The following is a 13143-nucleotide window of genomic DNA, read 5'->3' on the forward strand; positions in this document are numbered from 1 at the left end:
AATTAGACACGAAATATGTTCACATCTTGTCCTTCTCTCACTCAGCAAACACATGGTACAGTTGGTCAAGTGTAGGCTGGTGAGTCATAGATTTTACTGTAATGTTTCTCCCTGAATGAGGGGAAAAAAACCTCAATTCCTTTCTGAGGTACAGGGATGAATTGATGACAGAATAAGAAGGGCATATATGACTAACTAATACTGACAGTGTTTTGGAAAACCTCAGTCAGGGTATTTACTTACTCATATATACTATGAGATGAGATAAGACCATTACTAGAATTTGTTTAATATCACAGGCACTATCACAAAACAACTTTTATAGAAATCCAGGTCCAGACAAATAAATGTATGTTGTAATGTTGGGTTCACTGGCAGAGACAATTATAGCCAGAAATTTGAAACAGAACCATGATCAAAGAATCGAACTTGGTGGAAAGTGTGATTGGACTCATGTAGTCATGTAGTTATCTTGCAACAACAAGTTGATTTAACAACATGTTTTATCTATAATGGTGCTTCTCCTAATTTGTGTTTGTGCACATATGTGTATGTGTGTGTGTGTGTGTCTTATAGTGGGAATAATGTGTTATCACTCTTGAAACATGAAAAAGTCCCTTTGATTATGTTTTGCAAAAGCTCTAGATGGAAATATGTCTCTTCTTCTCTCTTTCGCTTGTCACTTGTTTTTTCCTGCCTTCTTACCCACAAATCTCTGTAGAGCTGCAGGTGTACACTATGAGCATATGCTGATGCAGTTTAAATGTTTGATTTCTCAACCTTACAGCTTTCCTCTAGTGATGAGAAGCCCACTCTGCATCTTCACCTTTATCATCATGAGCTTCATAGCAGGTTTGTAACTTATTATTACAGTAATGTATTAATGTCACTAGATGATCATCTGTCCATCATACTCACAGTGTGAAGGCTCTAATGATACCCAACATGAATTACAATATGTTAAGAATGTCTGTTGCTCTATGTATTATTGGTGATTTTAAAAACTTTTAGAGCACAAATTCACATTGGCTAATTGATGGGTTCAGAAGCTCAAACAAATGCAGTCCATCTCATTCTGAAAAGTCTCAGTGCAATGCAGCTTTAGTGTGCCACAGAACATGACCATTTCTGTTCTGTCCTCAGACTGTGCAGAGCAGAGTCCTATGGTTCTATATGAAATGAAAGGAAAAACAGTCCATCTCTCACTGGGTGAACAGCTTAACATGACCCAACTCAAGTGGAGGAAAAAAGAAGAACTAATTGCTACTCTAGAAAACCAAAAGACAGAGATTAAGGTTCGGAACAAATATGGTTTAGAAGTCTCTAACGGATCCTTGACAATTAAAAATGTGACAGAGGAAGACAGTGGACTTTACAAAGCCCAACATGGACAATGGGAAACAAATGTCATCCAATACCATCTGAAAGTACAGGGTAAGCTTCACAAAAGATGTGTAAAAAATATTACTCTATATATATATATATATATATATATATACATACATACATACAGAAATGTATACAGATAGATAGACATTTAAAATAGAAGTAAAGTACACAGATTTTTCAAAGAAACAATGTTTCGGACAGAGGTCCTTCATCAGCTGTGTGCAATATATATATATATATATATATATATATATATATATATATATATATATATATATATATATAGAGAGAGAGAGAGAGAGAGAGACAGAGAGAACTTTTCTCATATTTGGTCTGCACTTGTCCCAGAGGCTGTCTCTGATCCAATTATTAACACCGGCCTCCTCCAGTTGAACTCATCTGCCGATGTTTGCCGTGTGTTGATAAACTGTTCAGCTGATGGAGACACAGTGATGTATGACTGTGATCTCCAAAACTGCCCTGGGACAAATTTCTCACTGTCAGGGGTCAACATTACCATTGCTGTAACCAGCAATGGAATTGTGGAATGTGAAGCCATCAACCATGTGAGCAAAAAGAAGACATCAACACCCATGGATATCACATGTAAGTGAACATTGATTTAGACAACTCTTACTGCAGGAAAATAGACCAGTTTAATATAAAAAAAAGAAAGAAAAAAAATTATATTTATATTTATATCTGTCTTTGTTGTCTCAAAAAGGAACATTAAATAAACTCTAGACAACAATTCTAGATAACAATTACCATCTTGCATTAGACAATTACCATCTACCATTACCTACATTTTCCTTAAATAAATGTGTGTCTTTTCTTTGGCATATCATAGGTGCCAAAATGAACACTGCAATCCCTGATAGAACACCTGATTTCATTTTGGTTTGGATACCTGTGTTGGCTTGCCTGATGATGGTTTGTCTACTGGGGGTCTTCTTTCTGATCAAAGGTTACTATTCCAAAAAGAAATCACAGGTAAATACATGGCTTTCTATCTCAGTGCAAGCATGTAAGTGAACCTACATACCCCAGTGTAAAAGTGTTCATTGGCTACATTGTTTTTTCCTGTGTGCAGGTTGAGAACATCCATTCAGACAGGGAGATAAACACGGTGTATACTGTAGTGCACAAACGACGGACTCCAACGGAGAACCCTGCTGCAAACTGCCCACCACTCACAGTCTATGACGTTCCCTCAAAATATGTAAGATGATGAGGCTTTTCTTCTGAAAACTAGAGTGACTTTTTCTTCTTCTTTTCTGCATACACAATATAGCACTTGCTCAGTAGACTGTATATAAGGCTTACAAATTTCTAAACAAACTGTGATCTGTATACATCTTATGTAGACATGACAATACCATTTTTCTATAAGACTATTGTGATTTCATTCATATGTTCTTTATTATTGGCCAATTGGCCAAAAGGGGACACAGATGAAATAGGGGCATTTTTAGTTGGCTAGAGAGATTACTTATAATCATACATAGCAAAATTTATCATACTATTTTAATTTTTCAGGCAATTTTCAGGCAAAAAACCCCTAACAAATCTCCCCTTTAAAAGAACAGGAAACATACAGTTTTCATGCCTTTGTGTTTTATGTGCCTTCAGAACAAATTTTAAAAAACAGCATCTCTTTTATTCTTCAGAACTAATATCTCCTCTGGTATGCACATGTATTAGGTGCTACAGTTATGCAAATAAATGACACAAAGTCCCACCTCCATATCAACACTGAAATATGACTTCCCTCCTACGTTCACGGAACACTGTGAGGATGGAACTCACCCACTGCATCAGGACCATAAAATATGCATTTGACAAAGTCTGTTTGGTTCATTTGACATTTAAAAAAAATTGTGAAATGACATGTCTTCCATTTATTACATTGTTGATACAATTGATACCCGTTTACATAGATGTGAGATAAAAAGTTTAATAAGTATAAATATCTATCAAGCTGGCAAAATATGGTTGATCATGTGACTTGCATTAAGCTAATAACACTCACAATACACATAGGCTATGCACACTACAAAAACATAAGCAAAATAATTGAACCAAACCTAGACAACATCCCTCATGCCAGAGGCATGTGTTAAAGGAAAATTTAGGTATTTGTGAGTATTGTTGTTGTTTGTGTCACAGCAAAAGAAATTATAATGATCCATGAAGTTTTGACATGGCTTCATTGAGGGCTTCAAAAGCTTGTGCAGGCCATATGGATTAGAGAAAGGTTTGATGTCATGTCTAAAAGAAAGCAGAGGCCTGAGGTTACTCTGCATCAGTCTGATGACATTGAACCTACAATGTTTGGCGATAACTCTTGCTATGGTCTGCTGTGCAACCTGCTGTTGCTCATTTCCTGAATTCACCCATCTGCAATGCTAGGAGCATTTGAGTTAAGACTGCTAGGAGAGCACTATTTCCCAGACCCAGATTAAGTCTAACCTTAGAGTACAATGTCCAGTGAGAATTCACTGATGGTGCTGCAGGTTAGGCTGAGACTAGGCCTAAGTCATGTGTGGAAACCTGGGCCTTTGAGATAGGGCCTTAGCGATAGAAGCACAGATGATTGTAATGTCCAAAATAGAATATGTATGCTAAAATAAAATATATTATGTACATTTGAAAGAAACTAAAGACTTTATTCCTTTTTTTCAGGTCAAGGCTTTTCAAAGTACCAATGAGCAAATGCAGACAGACAATCGGGAGCACTCTCTGGAGGAACAAACCAGTACTGCAAACACTGAAGTACAAGAGAAAGCAGAAGATAAACATCTTACAGTTTACTGGACACTGGGACAGAAATTATAACCATGAAACAATACCATCATGGTTACATAGTGCTGAATAAGCATTTCTGAACTTTGAACAGTTTATATCTCCAAAAGCAATAGCACACACGACTAAGAAACAAAGAAACAATGCTTATTATACATAATTCAATTCAATTAAATTTTATTTATATTTTAACAGCTGAGATTGTCTCAAAGCAGCTTTGTAGAATCCAGTACTAGAGGGACATAACAGACTGTTAAGTATGCGTAGAGGGTGTGTGTCGTATTGCCAGCAAGGATATGCCCTGGTGCTGAAGGGAAGCCCTTCATGCACTAAAGTCATGACATCTGGAGAGACAGAAGGACTGGACTAGAAATAGCATACTGCAGTCATGCACTACCAGCCAATCAGACAACAGGTCCAGAATGGCTCAAGAGATACATGGAAGTTGTTGCTTGGTGTGCAGAGATGCATTAAGTATGCATTTATCTAACCAAATGCCTAACAGCTAGGTTTAAAGAATGAAAGTATATCTCAGTCTCACATATTTCCAGAGATTATTGCATAGCTGAGGGGCTTCATAGGAGAAGGCTCTGTTCCCAGCTGTAGTTTTCTAATAGTTCCTGGAACTACTAAGGGGTCTGCATCTTGTAATTGTAGCATTTGCAGTAGATCTGCACAATATGATTGCCTAGGGACTTAGGGACAATATCATTTCAAGCTTTATATATTTTGAAGTTAAAACAGTTGAAACATGTAACTAGTAACCAGTGCAGTGTCAACAGAATATGGTATTTGGATTGTAGACAGTACTTTAGCTGCTGCACTCTGGAGCTTGCAGTAGGCTAACCTTAAGATGATAAACATATGAACTTCCATTTGCATATAATTTTTTGTTTATACTGTATAATGTACATATTATCTATCTATCTATCTATCTATCTATCTATCTATCTATCTATCTATCTATCTATCTATCTATCTATCTATCTGATAAAAATGATGTAAAATGTAATTAATTTCCCTTTTTAACTTTTTTTAAAAAAATAAATAAAAATTACTGCACATTGTGGCATCCCATGCGCTATGGATGGTAGAGTTTGAGCACATGCACGGGAGCAGAGAGAGAGAAGGGGAACAGTGAGTGATACCACAGCTCCCATGGTACACCACTGTTCTTCTCTTTTTGTAGGGTTTGTGGTGCTTGTTTTTTTTTTTTTTTGTCATTGTCTTGCTAAGTGAATTAATTGAAGCATTCGTCAGGCCAGAGTAGTTTTGTTAGACATATTTTAGTTTTAAAAGACTGCAGTTATAACAAACCATTAAAAATGACATCCATATACAATGAGACATGGCTATTTAATCTTACCTGAAAGTATGAATTTTGAGTTAACAGCATTACTAATTGTTAGATACTGGAGCCTTTCTGTCTTCAGGCACCCAATGCAAAGTCTCTGCCTATCAGCCATGACATGGCAGCTTGACTGCGAGCTGGTCCCCGAGGTCATCCGCTCCCTGTTCTTGTCTCCTTTACCCCTCCCTTTCTCTCTCTCTCTCCCTGTCTCTCTTTAAGCACAGGAGTGGCTCATGGTGGGCACAGGAACAGCTCGTGGCTCGTTCATGCAGAGAACATCTAATCTTTACTAACTTTGTCTCTTTCCTTTCTACATAGACCCTTAGAACATGCCTCACTTTTCCCCATCATCCTCTATATTTAGATGGTAGATATAGGACACATATATACTCTGTGCTTTCCTCAATAAACTGGAACTCTCTGGATTCGCTACCTTGGTGTCAGTGTCTCTTGACTTCCCCGGATCCGGCTACAGAGGACAGTGGGCATAGGGTAACTTGGAGAAGATCGAACCTGAAGGACTGGTCACTTTGAACCAATTTCTAACACTAATTATTTATTTAACATGATGGAATGTTTCCTCAGAAACAACACAACAGTGGGGGATATTGGGAAGTTGGATACTGCTGCCAAAATTCAGTAAATTCCAGCATGAAGTGAAGTGACAGTGGATAGGCACCAACCTGCTGTGGGTGGGTACCAAGTGCTGTGCTTCCCCAGACATTCCCAATGGGGCTAACCACCTGTGAGCCACTGTGTGTTGCCTAGGCACCTACCATGGATTGAGTAAAACTGGACACAATTTGAAAGCTCTTAAGGTGCTGATTTCATGGTGATTTCACTAAACACCAGCCACTATAGCACAGAGGTGACAACTTTGTGACAGGCAGTGAGACAGAAGAGCGGCAGGTGTTGCTTTACTCCAGTTCTTCAGCCACATAGTCAGCGGTGAGGCCACTGAACTGTAGAAAGTCAAGGCAGTTGCCCAGTAAAAACTAGTAGGAACTTTATTCTAAACTCCAGTTAAACTGGGATGGACTGTGTGAGGTGTTGGGGTGGTTGTCTGAGGGAGTGTACTGGATCTGGGTAGACCAGTGGATGTTGGTGGTCCACTGGGGCCAACATGCCCAGTACCGCCTCCAGGAGAGCGAGGACCAAGCAGCTAGGGTTGAGTAGCCTGTTTTTCATCCATTTTTCTCTCTGTGTGCCCCACTAATGCTGCTGTTCAAAACTGAAGCCTCAACAGCCCAACAATCTCCAGCAACACTGGGCTAGTGTGATCCACCTGGTTGGGCTTGTTCAGAAGCCTTTGGAGGGTCTCTCTCCATTCCCAGTTTACAATGTGAGACCTTTCTCAGAAAAGCTGACTGTTAGAATGTGGTTGATGGAGAGTGCTCGATAATGTGACTGTTCTCTTGCTACTCATCATTTCAGAAAGGCTTCAAAAGAGTGCTCTGAAAATACAATTGTTTAAAAAAACAAAACAAACAAACAAACAAAAAACTCAGCAGTAAAATAATGTAACAGTGACATCTATAGTGCTGCACTTACAATAACATTCCTGAATACAGTACATTACTTACCAGTGCAGTGACTTACAGGGACATACACACAAGTAGTAAACACGTACAGTGCTGTTTCAATTATAAAAGGGTTTATCCATCTGAATTTAATCTATCAGAATATTTCATGACTATGGGCTGGTAAAATAAAATTTATGTGTTGCACAACACTCTCTGCAGATTTTGATGTTTATTATTTACAACTGTAATAATTATGAGTTTAAAAAAGGAACATCACACACCTGTATGATACCTGAATTATATAATGGTGATTTTATCAAATACACTTTCCAAAATCACTCTGGATGAAGCTTTACCTTGAATAACTCCCCACTTTGTCTCAAAGCTGTGAGAAATACAAACAAACTCTAGAACTAATGAACAAATCAACATTTCACTTTACAGTGCTCTAATCTCCACATTTACATCAATAAGATAAATTGTTAAAGTAGCAATCTAATGCATTTCAGTACTACACAGTGCTTCTTAAAGCATCCTGCTCATCATATGAGACTGAAACTGCTAATGAGCTAAAGATGCCATCTTGCATCATCAACAATTTTAAACTCATTGATGACCATATGGTTTGTATCAACACAGAGATATGAACATGAAGCAATGCCTGAATACTTAAACAAACAAATAAATATATAAGCGGGACACAAACGAATACAAAGAAAATTCATCCTGAGATTTCAATTCCCTACATCTTATGTTATTGCCATAATTAACATCTCTACTATCTCTATGTTTTACATTCCTGCTTTGGCCTCACAGACACGCTTGTGTTTCCTGTTATCTTCATTACAGAATACATCCTGTAAACCATAACTGGCAGAGCTGAGCTCCATTACAGCACAGTCTTCTCCTTCAGGGTGAGCATTTTGAGCTCCTTTCCAGTCATCAGGCTCATTTCCAGCCCTGAACCTGGTGGTCAAGGGAACAAAATAAACAAATCACTATTACAACTGTGTGCCATTTTGTTAACATCATGTAAACTAAATGTGTAGAGATCTACCATGATATGATCATGTGACCTCAAAATGAACAGGACAGTGGTGTCTGTCATGGACCAACCTCGATGTCTGACTGAGTTTTGTGCCATCTAACGAGCGCCATTCTCCCTCCACCATAGCATCAGTCCGACCAATCCAGTAGGATTCCGCACCAGAACCAGGCTTTGATCTTTTTAAGAAATCCTTTAATGAAAAATATTGTGATTATAATCTGTAAAACATTCAGATGAACAGGACAATAAGGGCATAACCTTTCTGTTTTTCAGTGAGTATTTTAGTGTCACAGCTATCACATTCAGACGTCATCATACCTGCTCTTCTGTACTGGTGACAATCACCAAATGTCCTCCCACAGCAACACAAGCATCCCGACTGGCAGTCCAGGTCTCCTCATCAGTAGAGAAGTAGTAACACTTCCCACTGAAGAACTTCCAACCCCGAGCACAGTGGTTTGATTTCATCTTCAGAGCTGCAGCAATGTGGTTGCACAGTCTTAATACACTGTTCAGAGACAATGCTGAAGAGATCAGCTTATTATACGCAATATAAAGTCTGATAAATACACAAAATATTATGTATTTACTTTCAAGTATCACATAGTGATAAACCAAAGGACACTCAGGCCAATCAGACAAGATTAAATAGACAATCAAGCATACCAACAAGAATAAATTCACCTCAACACATTTTGCCCTCTACTATTCACAGTAAAATACTCTTTGAAAGAATAATGAGACAGAAAATGTCCTTTGCAAAATTAGTAAATGGCCCACAGAGTGCTGACTATGTAAATGAAAGATACACTACAGTGGACGTTCTTGTATATGCTGCATAAATTGGTAAGCTGAGAAAATTCAGAGGGAAGCTCTCGTATCTGAAGTGTGTGTTTAACAGCCTTACTCAATATCTGCTCTACTACAGTGAACCTGGAGTATTAACCCACGTACATGGACCAAGCACTCACTCACTGTCTCTGTATGTGTGGCACAATCACAGTATTTATATGTGACTCTATCACAGTTCCTGTTTGTGTGGCTCACAGCGGTTCTGCAAGTCGTTATGTTGTTGCGATATATCAAAACAGAGATAATGAAGTATTATTGCTATAGAAACTATAAAAGTAAATCTGGATCTCACTTTGAAGTTCACTGCTCAGGTTTTTCTTTTCTTCCTGCAGCTGCTTATTGCTCCTGTTTATCTCTGGAAAATCAGGACAACATCAATATATCAGCACATGTGAATATCAGGTCTATGACAGCTAACATTAAAACAGTTTAATAATCATGAGTTATATAGTGAAGATGAATACAACAACAAAATATATATTCTTTCCTACAGTACTGATTCTATATGAGAGTACTGATATTTAGCAAAGCATTTGACTGTAAAAGTAGGAAGTGGAGGTCAAAGTGTCACGATTGGCCTTTCCTAGTGTCCCTGTCTCCATGGTTTCTCTCTCTCATGTCATTGGTTCATTTTTTCCATTCTTTTTCCAGTGCTTCTTTTGGTTTTCACCTCATTTGTATCACCTCTGCATTGTTAGGCCTCATTACCCTGTGTTTTTCCGTGTTAGTTTGCTGGTTTGCCGTGTTTCCGTGCCTCTGTTGTGTTTGTTCTGCCTGCTATTGTAATCCATGCCTTGTTCGTTATAGCTTGTGTTAATTGCTTGTTCACTGCTTGTATTTATCTTGTTTAGTTATAGTCTGTTCCCTTTTTTTGTCTCTGTGTGTTTGTATTAACTATGTATTCCCCTTCTCTTTGTATTGACTCACTGATCCTGTACTGTAATAACAACTCTGATTATGGATTTGCCCTTAATAAATCTCTCCTCACAGCATCTGCGTCTGCCGTGTGATTGCTCTACATTACACAAAGTGACATCTTTGTGTCTGTATAAGAGAGCAGACATTTCTGGCTTTGGCAGCATCAGTTTTAGTGGTGTATTCCAATACAGAAATGGAAGGTGAAACCAAGATGCACAGATTAATGCAGCACACATAGCTTGTCTGTCTGTCTTTAATTCTCAGTAAAAATCTTAGAAATAAAGTTACATCTTGACTGTTATAATCTCACCAGAGAGCTGATTGACCAAACTAGTCTCACGAACAGAAAGATCCTCTTCTTTTTCCAGGTTTTCAATGTTTTCTCTAAAATCTGAATGTCATGGAACATGTATGGTGAGCTGTTTAATAGTTCTAACTGTCTAACTGACTCAGGATTTCTGCTATTCCATTGATACTCCAGAATCCAGGCATATTGTAGAATTCTAAATATGGGAATATATGGCAAAATGAGAACAACTATTATAGTTCTCCATCTGGCGTTTTGGTTCACGAGGCGACCATGCCATGAGGTTTTGTTTCTTCTCAGGTACCTCTGTGACATATCATCTGTGTTTCCCGCCCCTAATGTTCCTCATCTGTGCCTTGTTTAGCCCTTGTTAGTCTGTGTATTTATACTCCACATATTTCATTTCATGTTTGTGAAGTGTATAATAAAAATTAACAAAATTACCTTAATATTTATTAAATCTCTATTAATTCTACCGTTATAATGACACTGGGCTGTTTTTATGATCATGACATTTGTAATACACTTAATAAATATTACTCATTACCACATTTGTGTACTGATCAACCTCACGTAACGTTCTGTCCGATTCTCTGTTCCCCCGCAACTCTACGGAATACAGGCATCTTTGTAGAATTCGAAACTATTGAACTGCACATTGAGCATTCACACCATGTCTGCATGTTGTTGTGATGGTGTGCTTCTTTCTGAACAGAATAAAAGCACTGACCCACAGCTACAGCCCCATGTCCACCTGTTCAGTCTCCTTGTGAACAGAGAATGACTAATGGCTGGGGTTGTAGAATCCGAACTCATGATTATGGAACTTACTGCCACTCAATCAGGTGGAGTGGATGCTACATTAAAATGACATTCTCTGTGTTCACAGTCCATCTGTGACATTCTCTCTGTGTCACTAGCATGAGTATTGAATGTGTAAGAATAATACCCTCTTCTATAAGTGTACAACAATCTCCTAGACTAAACATCTCTGTTAGGTAGTATATGAAGCACTATGTACTTGCTGTCTCTTAGGGGGGAACTGCTCCCCCCCTCATTTCCATGTCAGTCATGTTTGTTAATATGTTAGACTATCAATTTGATGTCCTTTATGTATCAAATTAATCTGTCAGTAACATGTCGACCCATTTACTTATCCTCTCTAGAGGATTCCCTTCTTCCTCTCTCTCAAACACACATACACACAGACACAGACACAAATGCACACACATTCTTTGTCTCTCCTAAACAAAGTCAGAGGTTTCTGTTGAACACTCAACCCCCCATGTCTTGAGTCAGTGTGGCTCTCTGAGCATTTGTATGGAAAAACCAACCAGACATTTGAATGACAGCTGGGTTCATTCATAATAATTTTAACTCAACAGTGTACATTATCAGGGAGACTCTGCACATTTATAAGATATGAGGATTGGTAAAATATTTTACAAATACAAAGGTCAAGCTATGATTCAAACTTAGATTTCTACTTACCTTTGAGTTCATTTTCTAACTTTTCCTTCTCTGTTTGGTAGTTTCTCTCTCTCTCATCCATAGTGTTCTTTGTTCCTGAAATGAAAGAACAAAACAATCATCAATCTACTAGTGTGGAGGTCCAGATTAGTCAGCCTCTTATTCTTTATTTGAGGTTTAATATTTCTAATCAAATTTTCCTTTTCTTCCTTCACCTGCTCAATAATCCTGTTCAAATCTGGAAAATCAGGATGACAGCAGTATATCAGTACATCTGAATGTTAATATAAAAAACCAAAGGTAAGTAATATATTTCCTCCTTCAGTACTATTCCCTATTGTTATTCTATTAGAATAAGCATCTTTCCTTAGCTAGTATATGAAGCCTTCTGCACTTGCAGTCTTTATGGAGGAACTGCACCTCGCTCATTTCCATAGCTGTCGTGAAGTTTGTTAACCTGTAAGATTATCAGTTTCGATATGTTCTTAAAGTTCTTTAATATATCTGCCAGTAACAAATTGACCCATTTATTTATCTTAATACCACTTTCCTTTTTCCTCACACACACACAGTGTCTTTTGGCTGAAGATGTGACCCTGGCCTTGATTCAGTGTGGCTCTGTGCGTGCTCATATGGAGAAACCAATCAGACATTTGAATGACATCTGGGTTTGTTCATAACAATTTTAAAACCAGTGTACATTATCTGGGAGCCTATAAGCTATAAACAGATACAATATTTTACAAATACAAAAGCTATGATTTGTATTTACCTTTCAGTTCATTTTCTAACTTTTCCTTCTCTGTTTGGTAGTTTCTCTCTCCCTCATCCATAATGTTCTTTGTTCCTGTCATGTAAGAACAAAACTAATCAACCACCTATTAGTGTGGAGGTCCAGATTAGTCAGCCTCTTATTCTTTATTTGAGGACTAATATTTCTAGAGGTAAATCTGGATCTCACTTTGAAGTTCACTGGTCAAATTTTCTTTTTCTTCCTTCACCTGCTCAATACTCCTCTTCATCTCTGGAAAATCAGGATGAAAGCAGTATATCAGTACATCTGAATGTCAATATAAATAACAAAAGGTAAGTAATATATTTCCTCCTCGGTACTATTCCCTTTTGTTATTCTATTAGATAAAGTATCTTTCCTTAGCTACTATATGAAGCCCAATGCACTTGCTGTCTTTGGGGAAGAACTGCACCTCGCTCATTTCCATACCTGTTATGAAGTTTGTTAAACTGTAAGATCATAATTTTCGATATGTTCTTACTGTTCTTTAATATATCTGTCAGTGACAAATTGACACATTTATTTCTCTTTATACTACTTTCCTTTTTCCTCATAGACACACACACACACACACACACACACACACACACACACACACACACACACACACACACACACAGTCTCTTTTTGCTGAAGACGTGACCCTTGCCTTGATTCAGTGTGGCTCTCTGAGTGCTCATATGGAGA

The 13143-nt window shown here is 37.9% G+C and overlaps 2 protein-coding genes across 2 annotated transcripts; one reads left to right on the plus strand and one right to left on the minus strand.

The window, feature by feature from the left end:
* The first annotated feature begins 72 nt into the window (after positions 1 to 72).
* Positions 73 to 5144, plus strand: si:ch1073-220m6.1. The gene is made up of 7 exons (XM_027022485.2): positions 73 to 79; positions 788 to 852; positions 1144 to 1434; positions 1738 to 1995; positions 2240 to 2382; positions 2483 to 2611; positions 4075 to 5144. The coding sequence occupies exons 2-7, from the start codon at positions 801 to 803 to the stop codon at positions 4225 to 4227; spliced, it is 1026 nt and encodes a 341-aa protein (XP_026878286.1). The 5' UTR covers positions 73 to 79; positions 788 to 800; the 3' UTR covers positions 4228 to 5144.
* Positions 5145 to 6995: 1851 nt separating this feature from the next.
* Positions 6996 to 11718, minus strand: LOC113569268 (C-type lectin domain family 4 member E-like). The gene is made up of 5 exons (XM_035520089.1): positions 11685 to 11718; positions 9261 to 9323; positions 8435 to 8592; positions 8185 to 8306; positions 6996 to 8034 (listed from the first exon to the last, which is right to left on the minus strand). The coding sequence occupies exons 3-5, from the start codon at positions 8582 to 8584 to the stop codon at positions 7860 to 7862; spliced, it is 447 nt and encodes a 148-aa protein (XP_035375982.1). The 5' UTR covers positions 8585 to 8592; positions 9261 to 9323; positions 11685 to 11718; the 3' UTR covers positions 6996 to 7859.
* Positions 11719 to 13143: the final 1425 nt, after the last annotated feature.

This window comes from Electrophorus electricus, chromosome 19, assembly GCF_013358815.1.
Source record: "Electrophorus electricus isolate fEleEle1 chromosome 19, fEleEle1.pri, whole genome shotgun sequence".
Lineage (NCBI taxonomy): Eukaryota > Metazoa > Chordata > Actinopteri > Gymnotiformes > Gymnotidae > Electrophorus > Electrophorus electricus.

Excerpts from the sequence above, each read along its gene's own strand:
- si:ch1073-220m6.1 (XM_027022485.2), top strand. The coding sequence starts at position 801 with ATGAGAAGCCCACTCTGCATCTTCACCTTTATCATCATGAGCTTCATA. Across the intron at positions 853-1,143 it reads CATCATGAGCTTCATAGCAG|ACTGTGCAGAGCAGAGTCCT; the intron begins GTTTGTAACTTA and ends TTCTGTCCTCAG. Across the intron at positions 1,996-2,239 it reads AACACCCATGGATATCACAT|GTGCCAAAATGAACACTGCA; the intron begins GTAAGTGAACAT and ends GGCATATCATAG.
- LOC113569268 (XM_035520089.1), bottom strand. The coding sequence starts at position 8,584 with ATGAAATCAAACCACTGTGCTCGGGGTTGGAAGTTCTTCAGTGGGAAG. Across the intron at positions 8,307-8,434 it reads TCACCAGTACAGAAGAGCAG|GATTTCTTAAAAAGATCAAA; the intron begins GTATGATGACGT and ends TTTTCATTAAAG. Across the intron at positions 8,035-8,184 it reads AAACTCAGTCAGACATCGAG|GTTCAGGGCTGGAAATGAGC; the intron begins GTTGGTCCATGA and ends CTTGACCACCAG.